At 52.7% G+C, this 18,060-nt stretch overlaps 1 protein-coding gene and 1 long non-coding RNA gene across 2 annotated transcripts in view; both read right to left on the bottom strand.

The window, feature by feature from the left end:
* Positions 1-1,369, bottom strand: part of WNT3 (Wnt family member 3) — a 55,918-nt gene extending 54,549 nt beyond the window's left edge. Inside the window, exon 1 of the mRNA XM_523686.9 lies at positions 1,095-1,369. Within this exon, the coding sequence (XP_523686.3) occupies positions 1,095-1,174 (80 nt within the window). The 5' untranslated portion in view covers positions 1,175-1,369. The remainder of the gene's footprint in view (positions 1-1,094) is intronic.
* A 12,396-nt stretch (positions 1,370-13,765) lies between these two features.
* Positions 13,766-16,782, bottom strand: LOC101057818 (uncharacterized). Its single transcript, XR_170518.4, has 3 exons — positions 15,953-16,782; positions 14,636-14,750; positions 13,766-14,106 (listed from the first exon to the last, which is right to left on the bottom strand). It is a non-coding gene; the product is annotated as an uncharacterized LOC101057818 (long non-coding RNA).
* Positions 16,783-18,060: the final 1,278 nt, after the last annotated feature.

Raw genomic sequence — 18,060 nt, 5'->3', positions numbered from 1 at the left:
ATTAAAGTTTTCCGGAATGTAGGGGGCTGGAGACCGGGGAGAGGCGGAGTGTAATTTAGAGAACTGGTTTCAGTGTCTTCCCCTCTGGCTCCTGGGACCTGCAGAGGGTGGGAGAGCGGCGATGGGGCCGCTCGGAAAACAAGGGGACTCCTGGAGCTGGGGCTCCCAAAGCGATGTTTATTCCTCACCCAGGCCCCCCAGACACGCACAGCCCCCCCAAGCACTGCTCCCGGCTTCCCAGTCTTATTTACTAAAATGTCTTTTGTATCCACATTTCTCAGGGACGGAATTCTCCCTTCCCTCTCCCTTTCTCCTCGGTCCTCGGTTTTCCAAAAGGAAGAAATGTGACATGGAGAATTGGATTTTTGGTCAAAGAACAACAAGCCTACCCCTCCCAGACAACACATTTTCAAGGAACCCCCCTTTTGCCAGGGTGGACAAGCAAGAAATGAATAAAATCCGAATTCAATGGCATCCCGGATCAGCAAATACCATATTCACTTCAGAGGCTCAAGATGAATCTAGAGCGGTGGGGAGAATCTGATGAAATCCCCCCACCCACTCCCCTGCCCCGGGAGGAGCCCTGAAGCCTTTGGGGTCTGAAATAGGAAGGCAAAGGGGGGTTATTGTGGGGAATCTCTTGATGGAGGCGCCGGCAGAGGTGGGGTGGCAGTGAAGGAACAGGATGGTTTTGCCCATGAAGACCCCAAAATGGAGAAGAGGAGTGGCTGGGCCCCAGGGACAGTGCTGGATTTCCAGAAACCCAACTGCAAGCAAATGGGGGGTCTTCGGGGGCCTCTAGATTGGGACGGGCAGAGGGTTAGGATCTAAGAATAAGAAACCTTCTGAGATGGGAAAAGTCCTCCAGCCCCTGCAGCGGGGAGCAGGGAAAATGGTGATTATCAGAGGAGCCAGGAGTTGGATTCTGAAGGCGACACCAGCAGAAAATCCAGGAGGGGTGGGCGGGTGGGGGGCTGGAGGGAGGCGAGGAGAGGAGCCCCAGCCCTGCAGCAGCCCACCCCCAGCCGGCGCCCCCACCTTCCCCGGACGCGGCGGAGAAACCGGGCCGCGGGCAGACAAGAGGCGAGTCTTACCACCAAATTGGGTAGCCAGCGAGGACCCTGGTGCCACCGAGCAGGAGGCCGAGGAGCAGCCCGAGCAGGTGGGGCTCCATTAGAAGAGGCGCCGAGGAGGAAGTTTGCCCGCGACCATGAAGAGGGGGAGCGACGCCCCCAATAGTTGGAACAAAGTCCACTTGAGATTGGAAATGACTTTCGGGCTTGTCAGAAGCGCACCTCCACCCGCAGCCGCCCCCCTCCCGAGCCCAGCGCGGAGCAGCCGGGTTTGAGGATGTCAGCGAGCAGCCAATCAGCGCCCGCGGCCTAAGGTAAGAGATGAGTCTGTAGTTCAGCCTGTCAATCACGCGCCCCTCCCGCCCGGCCCACAACTCGGGCTCCGGGAAGGGCATCGCCCAGCAAACTTGGGCAAAGCCCGCGCCCCGGACGCCGCGGGGCTTCGGGGGGACGCGGTGGGCCGGACCCTCTGCTACCGCCGCGGCCCCCCGCTGGCCAGGGTTAGGGCGCGGGGGCTTTGACCCGGGCGTTCACATGGCGAGGGCTTGGCGTGGGCATGAACGGGTGGCTCCTTTGCTGGCGGGGACCGTGACCCGTTGGGAAGTGGGCCCGCGAGGAATCGAGGGTAGAAAGCACAGGGATGTTTCCAGAAGCCCCGCTCGGGCAGGTCAGGATCAGAGGGTGGGGGAACGCACCCCCTCCCAGCTTCCAGCCTCCCGAGTCCGCCCGCTCTCTGGCCTCTCGTCCTGGCCGCGGGAGGTCACTTCCCGGGTGTCCGAGGAACGTGCGGAAAAGTCCGCGGAGGCTCGAAGGTCTGGCTGCGGGCGGCGCCGGGGGACGGAGCCGAGTGTCATTTGAGTCTTTTGTCAGGGATCAGATCGGTATCGGGACCTCCTGCTGCCTTTGCATTTCCTGCAACTGACACCAGCGGCCAGTCGCATTTCCTGCTCTCGGAGTCGGGTCACTTTCTCCTCCTTGAGGGGTTCAGGCCCGACCTCTGGCCCGGGTCGGAGGCGTGACTCACAGCCTCAGTGGGATTCTCGGTTGGACCATCAGGGACCGGTGAAACGCGCAGCTCTGGCTCAGGGCGGCCCAGGTCCTTGGAGGACCTTGCTGCCCTCCGGAGCGCCCCTCACTGCCCGACCGTCCCGCCTGAGGCCCCGGTTCTACTGATAGGGAGCTCCAGCCTGGGGTTTGGCGATAAAGGCCCTTGCCCTGTGCGGACACCAAATGCCTCCAGTTACCCACCCCTCCCCACAGGAAAGGAGTCCTTCCAGGCCCCCTTCGGGCTTGCTTCCTCTCCTCTCCCTCTCCAGAGCGAGGAATTAGGTCTCAGCCCTGGGTGGTATTGACATCATGGTCAGGTTTTGGGGACTCACGCCCGGTCACCTGGGTGCCTTTCCCTAGGCCCCCTCCCAGGCCACCTGAGGCACCAGGACTCTGCGCAGCCCCGGTCTGGGGTGAAGGAAGCACTGCCGGTGGGGAGCAGGGACCGCTGTGTAGGGAACTGTGGCAGAAAGGGCAGAGAATGAGCCGACCCGAGTCCCACAGAGGCCTGGAACGGCGGGCGTTCCACGAGGTGAGGGCCATGGCTGAAGGAAGTCTTATGTCAGGGGGCCAGACATTCCTGGCCTTTGATCTGAGCCCCCCGTACCCACAGCTCCAACCTGCTGCCCCTTCTGGTCGGCGAGCCCTCTCCGCACGCGGCTGCTGCCGGCACAGGGAGCGCGGGGAAATGGCCTCGGGGGCACCAAGGGTCGGGAGAGCCGCCTGGGCTTGTCATGGCTCCTGCTGCGTTCCTAGCCCATTGCTGGACTGGAGGGGGTGGGAGGGAGGTTGAAAGAGAGGAAGGAAGGGGAGGAAAAGGAGAATCCGAGAGGAGGAGAGAGAGAGGGGCTCAGAGATGAGAGAGACGCTGAGACAGAAACCAAGAAAACGGTCGGGGGGAGGCTGAGCCACCGGTGTGAGGAAGAAAGGGGCAGGGGGGAGGCGGAGAGCACCAAGGAGCTGCAAGGCGAAGAAAAATCGTGAACCTGACCAGGAATGGTGAACCTGGTGGGGGCTGCAGAGATGGGGATCCCTAGAGATGCTCCTCATGGCTGGGCTGATTCTGGGGTGCCCTGTTTCTGATTCATCTGGAAAGAGAGTTACCATTGCCATGAATGCAGAGCCTCAGGACCAAGGCTCTGGGAGTGGAGAGCTTTCCACATACCTCCCTCTTGGATGGAGGCCTGCTAGGTCCTACCTGGAGTCCTGTCCCACCCACAGGGCTCCCAGGTGGCTTTCTGATCAGAGCTGCCTGCTGGAGTCCTGCCCAAGGGCTCGGGAGTTCCAGAGCCCCATGACAGTGGTGCTGAGAGCTGGGGAGGGCTACCTTCCCTGGCCACTCAGACACCACTGGGGATGCAGTGTGGTGGGGCGACAGGGCCTGGACTTGATGGCTTCTTGGGGTCATTACTGGGCCTCAAGACTCCACAGGTGCCAACCCTGTGAGGTGGGAGCAAAAGATCCGAGGCTGTCGGTGGGAGTGTGTGTTGGCTGAGATATGCCCAGCCAGCATCCTGGGTGCTGTGGGCAAGAACATCATTCCCTGAGGGGTCATGTGTACCTGAATGCCTCCTCCAGGCAGCCTGGAGAACTCAGACGCAGGTCATGTGCATCAGGCAGGAAACAAGTGGGTTGAAGGGTGGAATCTAGGAGCTGGCCATGTGCGCCTGGGAAGTGACAGAGGAGAGGACTGGAACCTACCAGCGGCCCTGCCAGGCCCCTAGTGAATGGAGGTGTGTGTGGGGATTTCCGCCACTTGAAAGCTCCTCAGACGAGGGGAGCCTGAGTCCCTTCCTTTCCCCCAGGTGTCCTTCCTTCAACACAGGTTTAATTTCCTTCCTCCTGCACACCTTGCGCTGCCACGGGTGGAAACGCAGGAATGGTTTCTCTCAGGGGAGGACGGGCGCCCCTGACCACACATCACAGATAGAAACACCCTCTCTCTAACAGGTACCCCAAGCCCCAGGGTGGTTTCACTTGGTGGAGAAAGGGTTAAATTCACTCCAAGACCAGGAAGGGTGGGCGGGGTGGAGGCATCAGCCGGTGGACCAGGAGGCCATCGCCCTGAAAGGAAGGGTGGTCTCTTGGAAGAGGGCAGAAGAGGCAGCAAGGGCCAGGGACCTGGGGACATGGGGTGGCACGTGGGAAGCACTTTTTGTTGTGTGTGTGAATGTGTGGGACCTTAGACCTGGGAAGGGGACCCCAGTCCCAACCCAACCCCTCTCTCTAGCTGGCTCGGAGGTTCCTTTTGATGTGCACTCCCCCGGGGCTCAGAGTCCGCCACTGTGTATTCAGTGAGGCTCCACTGGACCCCCTGCGGAGGCACCGTGTAGACAAAGAATCCGGTGGCCAGGCCCCCGCCCGCCCTCATGGGGCTACCCCTCTGTCGCGGGGAAGGAGGAGGAAATCTCCGATCCAGGCACTGTGCGATTCATTTTTGCTTGAAACAGGTCTTGGGGCTGCCAGGCGGGAGTCGGGAGCCGGACCAACCTGGGGGGATAAAGGGAGAGGCGAAGCCGTTGCAGCGGGGAAGCAGGTGGGGAAGTGCGAAGGGCCGAAGGCCTAACACCACAGGGCTTATGGAGGAACAGTGCGAAGAGAGCACATAGGGGGCTCCAAGGCCTCTGACCTGGAGAGGAGGGCGTTTAACTTTCTCCTAGGAGCTGTAGGAACCTCAGAGCGGTTTTAGGCGACCTCCCTAGAGGCCACTGGAAGGCTGGACAGCAGAGCCTGGAAGCAGGAAGGCCCTAGCGTGGGTGGTGGGCGCAGGAGTAAATCGGATTTCTTTCCACTGCCCAGCTCAGTTTGCTGGCATAGAGGCTGCATCCTGGAAATGCAGGAAGCCCCTGACCTGCACCGAGTAAGCGCATAGTAGGTAAGCACCAGATGTTAATCTAACACACAAAGGAGCGCAGGTGCACGCGGAGGTCGGCTCAGAGCCCAGCGGCGCGGGCGCGCCCCCTGGCGGCAGTGCTGATAGCAAGGCGGGAGGTCAGCAGGCGAGGAAGGGGTTGCGCCTGGTCCCACTCCGCTCCATGCGGGCCCGGCATCCTCAATTGTTGCTGGTGAGCAGCCCGGATTTCGGAGGATCTTGGTTAAGTAGGTGCCCTCCTGAATGAATGCCCTTAATCTACCTCGCAATCCCGGAGCTTAGCTGGGGATAAGGGGTGCAAGGCTTCAGGCTCCCCTCTCTCTCCAGACAGGCGGAGGGCGAGCGGGCCCAGGTGATGCCGGTCCAGGGCGCACTGGGGCACCGCCAGATCCACCCTGCGGATGCCTCCCTCTTCCGCTGACATATGGGAGGCTGCCAGCGGCAGGCGGATGTCACCAGTTCTTCCTGGATCCCGAGATCACAGGGGCCGCTGTGGGCACGTGAGAGGTTCTCCCTGTGGCAGTAGTTCCTCCTGTCTTAGCTCTAGCTCCCCAGGGCATTTAGTTTTATGTATTTTTATATATACATATTTATAATAAATATGTATTTATAATAATTATATATTATATAATAAACACATATATATTTATATATTATATATTATATATTTTTATATATTATATATTATATATTTATATATATTATATATTATATATTTATATATTATATATTTTTATATATTATATATTATAATATTTATATATTATATATTATATATTTATATATAATATATTATATATTTATATAATATATTATATATTATATTTATATATAATATATAATATATTATATATTATATATTTATATATAATATATTATATATTATATATTTATATATAATATATAATATATTATATATAATATATTATATAATATATTATATATTATATATAATATATAATATATAATATATTATATAAATATATAATATATTATATATTATATATAATATATAATATATTTATATAATATATTATATATTATATATTATATATAATATATTATATATTATATATTTATATAATATATAATATATTATATATAATATATTATATATAAATATAATATATAATATATTATATATTTATATATAATATATTATATATTATATTTATATATTATATATTATATATTATATATTTATATATTATATATTTATATATTATATATTTATTTATATATTATATATTATATAATATATTTATATATATTATATATTATATATTTATATATAATATAATATATTTATATATATATTATATATTATATATATAGAAAGGTGGAATTTCATTCTTGTTGCCCAGGCTGTAGTGCAATGGCACGGTCTCGACTCACTGCAACCTCTGCCTCCCAGGTTCAAGCGATTCTCCTGCCTCAGCCTCCCAAGCAGCTGGGATTACATGTGCCCGCCACCACGCCTGACTAATTTTTTGTATTTTTAGTAGAGACAGGGTTTCACCGTGTTGGCCAGGCTGGTCTCGAACTCCTGACCTGTATTTTTAAGACAGAGTCTCACTGTGTCGCCCAGGCTGGAGTACAGTGGTGCAGTCTCGGCTCACTGCAACCTCCACCTCCCCATATTCAAGTGGTTCTCCTGCCTCCGCCGCTCAAGTAGCTGGGATTACAAGCATGCACCACCATACCCAGCTAATTTGTGTTTTTTTGGTAGAGACAGGGTTTCGCCATGTTAGCCAAGCTGTCTTGAACTCCTGACCTCAAATGACCCACCCATCTTGGTCTCCCAAAGTGCTGGGATTACAGGTGCAAGCCACCATGCCTGGCCTCCCCAGAGCATTTTGGAAAGCGATTTGCGGTGAAAGTCCTTTAGAAGGGAGGGAATGGGGTAGGGTGGGGCACTGGCCGGTTGCCTGTCATCTCTGAGTCCCTGGCTTCAGTTGTGGAGTGGAGATAACACTTTCTACCTTGTAGGGAGCTGTCAGCGTTAAATGAGAATGGTGCTGACGGAATGCCAGACCGCGGATGGTGAATACAAAATATTGGGTTTCTTTCTTCTCTTGAGGCAAGGAATAAGCCTCTCTCTCAGGTCTCTCTTCCTGCCCCAGTCAGTGTCCGCTAAGCAGTCCCCCTTCAGGCGCCCAGGAGCCTTCTCCAGAAGGATTTATCCAGGATAATGTTGTCTGATGTCCCCTTCCAAGACCCACTTCAAAATATCCACTTCAGAGAGGCCCCTCCAGACCCCTTGCCACTCCCTAGCCCTGTCCTGTTAGGCCTCTTATTCAGCTTTATTTTCCAGCATAGCCCCGACACTGAAGTGATTAATATGTGATTACACATATTATTATTTTTTTGAGATGGTGTCTTGCTCTGTCGCTCAGGCTGGCGTGCAGTGGCGTGATCTTGGCTCACTGCAACATCCACCTCCTGGGTTCAAGTGATTCTCTTGTCTCAGCCTCCCAAGTAGCTGAGATTACAGGCGCTCGCCACCATGCCTGGCTAATTTTTGTATTTTTAGTAGAGACAGTGTTTCACCATGTTGGCCAGGCTGGTCTTGAACTCCTGACCTCAGGTGGTACGCCCGCCTTGGCCTCCCAAAGTGCTGGGATTACAGGCGTAAGCCCCCATGCCCGGCTGATTATACATATTACATAGCAGACATATCTGTTCAGTTGCTTGCATATGTTGTCCGTCTCCAACTGTGAAATCTCCACAAAGAAACTCCCTCCACAAGACTGCTGAACCCCCAATGGTGAGGGATCCAGCACTTAGCAGCCCCTCGAAAACACTGTTGATGATGGGCCCAGAGGAGAGGGAGCAGGCAGGGCCGAGGTCCTCAGATAGAAGGGCCACTGACTCAGGTCTGGGCTCCCTGTGGCCCCTCAAGGTCCTCAGTGCCCCTATCTTGAGTGGCCCTGGCCCCTACAACTCCAACCCACCCCAGCTACCCTGCTCTGTCGCTTGGTTCCTGTGTCCCTTTCATAGGACCCTGTGCTGCCTCTAGTGGGATGAGATTAAGGGTGGGCAGCCTGTTGGGAAGTCACTGCCACATGGGGGCATCTGGGGCTTGGTGGCCCCTCGTGCTGCCTCTCCAGCCATGTGCCACACCTCTTTCTCCTTCCCTTTCTTTCTCCTCTTCAGCCTCCCTCTGTGCCCCTTTATTCTGCCATTGCCTCATAACCCTGAGCCCCATCCCTGGACATGGCTGGCCTGCCCAAGGCTTTTGGGGCTCTAACCCAAGGCCAGCTCCTAGCATGGCTGTGATCCTGCCTGAGGAGTCAGAGCCAGACCTCTGTGTGTGGCTGCCACGGTTTCTCTCAGTCACCTGGAACTAGAGCTCCTGAGTTTTCCTTCCACTCCCCTGTGTATGGGACATAAGCAGGCAGGGAAGGGGAGGGAGCCCTGGTTGCAACCCAGGAGGGGCTTGGAGCCATCTTTGGTCTCTTCTGTCTCTAACCTTAGTCACGATGGGTCCCCACCTTCCGCCTGGGCTCTGAGGGCGGAAAGTGTCTGTATTTCTCATCGCACACATTGACTGCATGCCTGCTGTGGACAAGGCTCCACGAGGAATGGGACTACCCTCAAGGAGCCTGCCTTCTTCCTTATAACCCAGCTCCGGTTGATGCACACAGTAGGTGCTCTGTGAATTTCACCTGGTCCATTTCTTCAATGCATCTTCATGGAGCAACTCTGTGTGCAGCTGCCCCTTGGCAGCTGAGCACTGATGAGCAAAAGCAGCCCAGGTTTTGGCCTGCAAGGAACTTGCCATCTGCTGGGGACAGTCATTCATCAGAGGACCAAATACGTAAATGTTTCCTTAAAAAACAAAACCAGGCCGGGCATGGTGGCTCATGCCTATAATCCCAGCACTTTGGGAGGCCGAGGTGGGCGGATCACCTGAGGTCAGGGGTTTGAAACCAGCCTGGCCAATGTGGCAAAACCCTGCCTCTACTAAAAATACAAAATTAGCTGGGCATGGTGGCGCATGCCTGTAATCCCAGCTACTTGGGAGGCTGAGGCAGGAGAATCACTTGAACCCAGGAGGCAGAGGTTGCAGTGAGCCAAGACCGTGCCATTGCACTCCAGCCTCAGCAACAAGAGCTAAACTGTCTCAAGAAAACAAAACAAAACGAAACAAAACAGAGGTGTGGAAGTTCTTTCCATCTCAGGGGTCTTGCGGGGAAGACTTTTGTGGGGGCACATTAGGGAGATAGAATAGAACAAGCCTCATAATATCCTTGGAGATGGTGAAGAAATTTCTAGTGAAGTCCTGGTTTGCACCTTCCAGAACTCTGCCAACTAACAACCTTCTCCACAGACCAGTATGGCCAGTAGCTGTCATTGCTGGGACCTCAGGGTGGCCAGCTATGGGCCCTGAGTCCTGGGAGCCTAATCACATGGATGGAGGCCCAGTGGGCTGGGAATGGGGTCACAGCTGCCTCATTGGCAAGGGCCTAGGCACAGCTGGCACAGACGTGGGAGGGCCCTTGGGCTAACCAGGGACATCTGCCTGGCATTGCCCACATCCCAGCAGGACCCACCTCTTATGCACCTTTGTCTTGGCTTCTAGATAAGGCCTGAATGGGGATTCACATGTCTGACTGGGAAATCCTCTCTGAGTGGTTGCGTTAGAGCCCAGGTCTACCACAACCCCAGTGAATCCCAGCTCTGCCTATTACTATGTGACACTGAGGATATTATGTAACCTCTCTGTACCTGCTTCATCAACTGCAAAATGGGTATAATAACACTTGTCTCAAAAAGACAATTGCCTATTCAGCAGAGTGATAGCTGCTGTGTTTGAAATGGCACCTGGGACATGTAAAATGATCGGTGAGCATCCACTCCCTCCCTCTGTGGCAATCAGCTGCTCTTTTTTTTTTTTTTTTTTTTTTTTTTGAGATGAAGTCTCGCTCTATCACCCAGGCTGGAGTGATCTTGTCTCACTGCAACCTGCAACCTCTGCCTCCTGGGTTCAAATGATTCTGCTGCCTCAGTCCTCCTAGCTGGGACTACAGATGCAAGCTACCACACCTGGATAATTTTTGTAGTTTTAATAGAGATAGAATTTCACCATGTTGGCCAGGCTGGTCTTGAACTCCTGACCTCAAATGATCCACCCACCTCAGCCTCCCAGAGTGCTGGGATTACAGGCATGAGCCACCATGCCCAGCCTCAGCTGCTGTTTTTGAACTTCTGGAAGACAGGCTTCTGTTTAGATTTAGTGTAGCTCACACTGCTGGTGGTCCCTTCCTCCAGGATGGCAGAGGCCCTCAGTTTGTTCTGGTCTTTACTCCTCCCCTACCTTGCTCAGAGATAAATCCTGACTGATCTAAGTCAATCATGGGGACCCATTCTGCTTGCCAGGGATTGGCCTAAACTGGGTGACATGTGCCTGAGGGAGGTCAGCTGAAGGGTGCAAGAAGGTTTCTGGGAAGAGTTTTTGGGGCTCTTAAAATGACACACAGTAAGAAATATCTTTTCCCTGCTTTTGGACATTGTTGTTTTGGGTTGGGATACCTGGAGCTGCAGCAGCCATTCTGTGACTATGAGGAAAGCTGCCTGAAGATGAAGCTGACCGGCAGAGGAAGACAGAGCCAAGAGAGAGAAACAAACTTCATCTCTGACACCATTGCTGAGACACTAACTGCCTTCAGAGGAGTCCTGCTTTGGAACTTCTTGTGATATGAAATAATACATTTTCCTTGTTTGTTAGCCCACTTGAGGCTGTACTTGTAGCCAAAGGCCTCCTAACTATCTGTATCCTCCTCACCCATCATGTCTAGTGTAGGGTAGTTGGATTAAATGTGGAGACTGACTTACAAGGTGAGTTGCTTTTACTTAAGGATGGATGAGTGTTAGGATTTCTTTTCTTTTTTCTTTTTTTGAGACAGAAATTTCTCTTTTTTTTTCTTTTCTCTTTTTTTCTCTTTTCCTTTCTCTTTTTTTTTGGATTTCTTTTTCTTTTCTCTTTTTTTGAGACATAAATTTCTTTCTTTCTTTTTTTTTTTGAGGCAGAGTCTTGCTCTGTCTCCCAGGCTGGAGTGCAGTGGTGCAATCTCGGCTCACTGCAAGCTCCACGCCCTGGGTTCACACCATTCCCCTGCCTCAGCCTCCCAAGTAGCTGGGACTACAGGCACCCATCACCATGCCCAGCTGATTTTTTTTATTTTTAGTAGAGACGGGGTTTCACCATGTTAGCCAGGATGGTCTCGATCCGCTGACCTCATGATCCGCCGACCTCATGATCCGCCCACCTCGGCCTATCCCAAAGTGCTGGAATTACAGGTGTGAGCCACCGGGCCTGGCCAACAGAAATTTCTTTTCTTTTCTCTTTTCCTTTCTCTCTGTCTCTCTCTTTTTTTTCTTTGGATTTCTTTTTCTTTTCTCTTTTTTTGAGACAGCGTCTCACTCTGTCACTCAGACTGGAGTGCAGCAGCACAATTTTGGTTCAGTGCGACCTCCATCTCCCAGGATCTAATGATCCTCTCACCTCAGCTTCCCAAGGAGCTGGGACTACAGGCATATACCACCACAACAAGCTAATTTTTTAAAATTTTTGGTAGAGATGGGGTTCCATCATGTTGCCCAGCCAGGGTGGTCTTGAACTCCTGAGCTCAAGCGATCCATCCACCTCAGCCTTCCACAGTGCTGGGATTACAGGCATGAGTCACCACCCCCTGCCAGGGCTTCTTTTTCTTGATTTGAGGGTTTGTCTAGGTGGGGGTGAGGTTGCAACTGGAGCCTGGAGCTGGGAGCCTCATTCTGAGATGACTTGTGGGGAGAAAGGAAACAACAAAAGGGAGGGTGTAGGGTTGAGGTGAGGTTTAAGATGCATCCAGAATGTAGTTCTGCCCAGGTCGGGCACGGTGGCTCATGCCTGTATTTCCAGCACTTTGGGAGGCCAAGGCAGGCAGATTGCTTTGAGCTCAGGAGTTTGAGACCAGACTGGGCAACTTGGTGAAACCCTATCTCTACAAAAAAAAAAAAAAAAAAGAATTGCCAGGTGTTGGTGGCTCGTGCCTGTAGTCCCAGCTACTCAGGAGGCTGAGGCTGGAGAATTGCTTGAGCCCAAGAGGCAGAGGTTGCAGTGAGCCACTGCACTCCAACCTGTGTGACAGAGTGAGACCCTGTCTCAAAAACAAAAACAAAACAAACAGAAAGAATGTAGTTCTGCCCAGTGCTGCCTTTGCATTTTCCTAAAGAGGCTGCAACTTGACTGCTGATGGGTTTGAGGTTCATGAAAATGTTTTGGAATTAGTGGTGAAGGTTGCACAACTTTTTCAATATACTGGAAGCTACTGAATTGTGCACTTTAAAATGGTGATTTTTTTATGGTGTGCAAATTATATTTCAATTTTTTTTTTAGACAGAGTTTCACTCTTGTCACCCAGGCTGGAGTGCAATGGAGCAATCTTGGCTCACTGCAACCTCAGCCTCCCAGATTCAAGTGATTCTCCTGCCTCAGCCTCCCCAGTAGCTGGGACTACAGGCATGTGTCACTATGCCTGGCTCATTTTTTTGTATTTTTAGTAGAGAAAGGGTTTCACCATGTTGGCCAGGCTGGTCTCGAACTCCTGACCTCAGGTGATCTACCCGCCTCAGCCTCCCAAAGTGCTGGGATTACTGTGTAAGGCACCACGCCTGGCCTCAATTTTTTAAAAAGAGAAAAAGCAGCAGCCCAGCCACCTGCCTCCTACAGTCTCCCCTCTGCCCTTCATTCTCAGGTGTCTAGGAGCCATTCTCAGGCTCCCTGAGTGTGTTTCAGGGATGGAGGGGCACAGCCCCACCAGCCATGCCACACAGGAGCACTTCCTAAAGTCTCTGCTGGGAGGGGCTGGTGGAAGCCTTGCCTGGGGACACTGGGACTCACTCTTTCACCTGAGGGGATGGTTATCTCCTAAGGCCTGGTCCTCACTGGCCAAATAGCCTCAGGTTGGGGTGGGAGTAGGGGGTGGGGGCAAAGTGATGCTGTGGTGGGGTGGGGGGAGCATGAGTTCTGTGATCAGAAAGAACAAGTTCACATCCTGGCTCCCCGCTGCTGAGCTGTGACTTTGGGCAAGTTATCTAGATCTCTCTGTGGCCGTTTCTTATCTGGCAAATGGGTATACTAATTCCACCCTTGGCAGGGTTAAATGGCATAGTTTACCCAAAAAGCTCAGGGCATCTAGTAGATAACACAGGCTGACTTCCTAAGACCTGTTATTATCATGAGACCAAACATAATGGCAGAATCCCAACCAGGCTGTCTTAGTGATTGAGGGCTGTTGGTGACGAGATGTTCCCAGCTCTCTTGCTTTTCTCAGACTGCCCAAAAGCCTTCCTCCCCTCATCCTCATCACCCACCCCTACCTTGGCCTACCATAGCCTCCCCACCCCCACACCCAGCCTTTTGCTATGCACATCAGCAGGTGTGGTAATGTGGGAAATCATATTTCCTTTCTTTTTTTTGAGATGAGGTCTCGCTCTGTCGCCCAGGCTACAGTTCAATGGGACAAACACGGCTTACTGCAGCCTCGACCTCCCGGGCTCAAGCAATCCTCCCACTTCAGCCTCCTGAGTGGCTGAGACCACAGACATGCACCACCGCACCTGCCTAACTTTTTATTATTTTTAGAGATGGTGTCTTCTTCCTACACTGTCCAGGCTGATCTCCAACTCTTGGGCTCAGGAGATCCTCCCCTCTCAAAGGGCTGGGATTACAGGCATGAGCCACCACACCTGGCCAGAAATCATATTTCTGAATCCCAAATCAGAGTACATGGCATAACCAAAATATTTATTCTTTTACTTTATTTTCTTTTTTCTCCAGAATTTAAGAAAATCTGAAATGAAAATCTGAAATGTAGTTTGGTCAAAGGTTGGACTTTTGGGAGCATTTTGATGGCTAGTGGTGACACTTCTCACGGCTAGAGAGGGCCACGGGTGTTCTAGAAGGTGAGGCATGGGTTAAACCACTTTGAATCACACATGGAGAAAGCTCATTTATTCACACCCCCGTTCCATTCTCCTTCACTCCTTCTGAGTATCCTCAAAGAAAAAGTCTGGTTGGTCCTAATACGACTTCAGCACCTCTCCAACACTTGCTAAGATCCTTTTCTAATAAAGAGAGAAAGTCACACATTCAGAGCCTTTGCAGGGCCATAGTGTCTGGTTAGAATGAAACCTCATTGTTGAAAATGAGTAAATCTAAAGTCTTCTTTTCAGTTGATGTTATTAAGAACAATGCAAATCAATGTAAAGAAAAGTGTTCAAAAAATAGCAGAACAGGTACGCATGCAGCTATAGAGTGGGGGTAGCATGGAAATGCCTGGAGTCTGGAAAACACCGGAACATGGGACAACAGAGCTGAGGGCTTGCAGTCAGGGTGCGCTGTAAGTGCCTGACCATACAGTCTGTGTGGTCAGGGCATCTTGGTTGGCCAGAGACCCTGTGGGTGAGCGAGGCTAGAGCTGGCAGAACCCCAGAATTGCACCCGGAAGCCACCTGGCTATGAGCTGAGATTACCCCCAGCATCTGCTCTGCCTCAAGGTACCAGATAGGTGATCTGGGGTGGCCCATCCAGCCTTAAGAGTGGGTTGGATGACAGAGGAGGCCAGCACTAGGCCCCTGTGACTCGGATACTCACGTTGGAGGGAGAGGTGGAGGACGAAGCGTAACTGTCTTCCAGTTGTCCAGAAAGGCTGGGCAAGGTCCTGGGTCACCTTCTCTGTTCTAGGCCCATCAGAGGCTTTCTTCAGGGTCTAGGAGAAGAGGGGGAGGGCCCCAGAGTGGCGGGGTCAGGTTCAGACACCCCTGAGCACTGCTCTGGAGGCAGGCAGGTCAGGCCCAAAAGGTGCGTGGGCCTCAGGGAGCCACTTGTTCCCCTCCGGGTCCCCTCCAGTGAAGAGCCACAGAGGAGGGGACTGGGAAACCAGGGTTCCAGCTTCAGCTTTCTCCTGACTGGCTGTGTGTCCCCGGACAAGGCACTCACCCCCTCTGGGCCTCAGTGTCCCTGCAGGTTGAAACTGCCAAATGAAGAGTTCTTTGGGTCCTGTATGCATTGAGTGGATGCTCTGCTTCCCGGTGATCCCTGAGGCCAACACCCTTTGTGTTCCTGTGCCCTTTCAGGGCAGACCAGGACACTGTGCCAGAGCTGGCTGCAGGCCTCTGGCTAGAGCTACCCCAGCCTTCAGCAGAGGCTTGTCCTCCTAGGTGAAGGGTTGTCCATGCCCAGCCTCGTGAGGCCTGCGTGGTTTTGGGCAGTGCCCAGTGGCACTATTGGCAGGCTCCAGGCACTAAAGGAAGAGACCGAGACCCTGAAAGGTGGGGGAGGAAGACAGAGAAGGAAGAGGTGCCTGCAGAGGGGGTGCTGGTGGCTGCCCCTCACAAACGTGCCAAAGGTTGCCAACTTGAGTTTAAGCCTTGGTTCCAGAACACAAAGCCCCCTCTCTGGGGGCCTTGACCCCTCGGAGCCCCCACCCCTGGGCCGGCTGAGCTGCCCGGAGGGAACTAGCCCCAGAAGGGCCCGGTTGTTGGCTGCGAAGTGGCTGGGAGGGAAGTTTTAATGATACACAACACAAGACACAGGGGGGAAAAGAGAGAGGGGGGTGGTGGAGGAGAGAAGGGAGGTTGGGGGGAGAAAGAAAGACCTCCTGCCAGGCCTGTTGCCAGGAAACGGCCAGGCAGCCAGAATCAGCCCTGCTCTTTTCACAGTTGGCTTTAAGCACCGAGAGAAAGCCCGGGCCATAAAGGGGGACATGTGTTGCTGGGTGTGTAAGGCTAGCCTCTGCAGTTAGGGGAGCCCCTGCCCCCGCCCCTGCCGCTGCACCGAGAGCCCCTTGAGCCCCCAGCCCTGCCTCCACGCCTGGGGATTATGGATGAACGATCGAGCTGCCAAGCAATGGAAAAGGCAGGGGTGGCCCTGGCCTTCCAATGTTGCAGCCACTTTGGGGGTGAAACTCACCAGTTGGGGCCCCCAGGAAGCTGGCAGGGGCTGGCAGGGCAGGGAGGTCTGGAATTCCAACATGGCACGTCCACAGAAAAGTATTCCTATTGGCTCTGCGTGGTCCATCCAGGTTGGGGGGGTGAGGTGTCTGGACTTCTAGGAATCCTCAACAGGGCACTCAGAGGGAGCTGACAAGTCCCAGAAACCTGCATTCTGGCTCCTGGTTCTTGTCATGGATGCCATGGTGGGAACAGGCCCCTTTAGGCTGTGCCTTGGCACTTGGGGACTGTCCCTGCGGCGCAGTGACTGCTGTGTCCCTGAAGAGTCCACCACACAGCCAGGAAAGAGCAAAAAGAGGGGGAGGGTTGTTGACAAAACAACAGCTCATGGCCCTGGCTGCCAATCCAGAGTGATGTCAGCTGAGGAGTGACATGGTGCTGAAGCACAGAGGACGTCAGCAAACCGGGAAGCAGCATGTGCATGGAAGCTGGGCCTGAGCCCTGACGCTTCAGCTGAGCTCCCTGGGTGATGGCTCCTTCCACAAGTTCTAACGTCCCACTGAAAGCAAGCTGCAATTTCTGTTGCTTCTTGTATCAATTGCATGAAAGGACGGGCAGTTTCTTTTGATCCTCTGGCATGCCAAGGCCTGAATGCCAGTCCTGGGAGCCTTACCAGCCCTCTAAGAAGAATCAGAAGGCGAGTGTTAGGGAGGAAGGGACGGCCAACCCACCCCGACTCCCCATCTGGTCACCTCACTGCCTGACTTCTCTCTGAGCTTTCCGAGACACTGCTGGAGGCCGACCTGAGCTCAAACTCAAACCCCAGTCTCCTGCTCAGTGTGGTGGGCAGCCCTGCTTCCCTGGCTCATGGAGTGAGTGAGGGTGTGTGTGAGTCAGTTCTAACAAAATCAAGAAATCACTGTATCTTCCAAGAAAGCTTTGACTCTGTGCATGTGTGCACTGAGCTGTTTCCCACGTGAGTGAGCGTCCTGGAAAACAGGCCTGCCCGGGGAAGAAGTGAGCCAGTCTGCCTGCTAGAAACTGCTGGGGGCTCCTGATCGGGAGGCTTGCTTTTCCTTCAACTTCCTTCGCCTCTTTTTCTGGCTGGAGTGTGTGGTTCTGCTAGTTCTGGAGTCTTTCCTGTCCCCATTCTGGACCATGTCCCATCCCAGGTATCAAGAATGGCTCATACCTGTAATCCCAGCATCTTGGGAGGCTGAGGCAGGAGGATCACTTGAGGCCAAGAGTTTGAGACCAACCTGGGCAACATAGTGAGACCCTGTCTCTGCAAAAATTTAAAACTAAGTCAGGTGTGGTGGCATGTGTTTGCAGTCTCAGCTACTCGGGAGGCTGAGGGGAGAGGATTGCTTGAGCCCAGGCATTTGAGGTTGCAGTGAGCTAGGATGACACCACTACACTCCAGCCTGGTCGATGGAGTGAGACCCTGTTTCAAAAAATAAAAAAAGAAAATGTCTTACTTCCAGAGGGGCCGAATCTCCATGAGGTGGTAACCAAAACGACAGATTTGCCAACTCTCAGGGGGAAGTGGTGTCCTGGGCAGTGGCTGGAGAAGCAGGTGGTGCCTGGGTCTGATCGCAGGAGGGAGGCCTTCTGGGTTCTGCCTCTGGGAGAGGGCAGGCTGCTGGGGAGGGCGCGCATTAGGAGATGGAGAGTTAGGCCACCAAGGAGCCCACTAGGGCACCTGGCAAGTTCTGCTAGGCCTGCCGAGGCATGGCTGGGCTTTACAACAGGGGGTACGGAGCTCCTTGAGTGGAAAGCTCCTCTCGCTGGCTTGCCCCTGACTTCATCTCAAGAACGGTCAACTCTAGCAAGCAAATATACCTCCTGGGCTGTAGGTAGGGGCTCAGCCCTGTCCCTGAGGCTGGGCACAGGCTTGGTCCTTCTCGCCTGCCTCCTCCCCTTCCCTGTCCTCTGTCACACCCCTCCCCCATGCAGAGGAGCCAGTTTTAACCTGGAAGGTTCCCTCTGCCCTCTCACAACTCAGCACCCCTGTTATTCCTTCAGAACCCCTGGCCAGCTCCTCAAGGGCTTCCCCCACGCTAATATACTCTTAGAGTCTGTGGCTTCTGTTTCTCTAGCTTGTTCAGGGAAGAGTCTCTGGAGGCC

Source organism: Pan troglodytes, chromosome 19, assembly GCF_028858775.2.
Source record: "Pan troglodytes isolate AG18354 chromosome 19, NHGRI_mPanTro3-v2.0_pri, whole genome shotgun sequence".
NCBI classification, from domain to species: Eukaryota; Metazoa; Chordata; class Mammalia; order Primates; family Hominidae; genus Pan; species Pan troglodytes.
The sequence above is the reverse complement of the archived record's forward strand: the minus strand, read 5'-3'. Positions and strand labels throughout refer to the sequence as shown.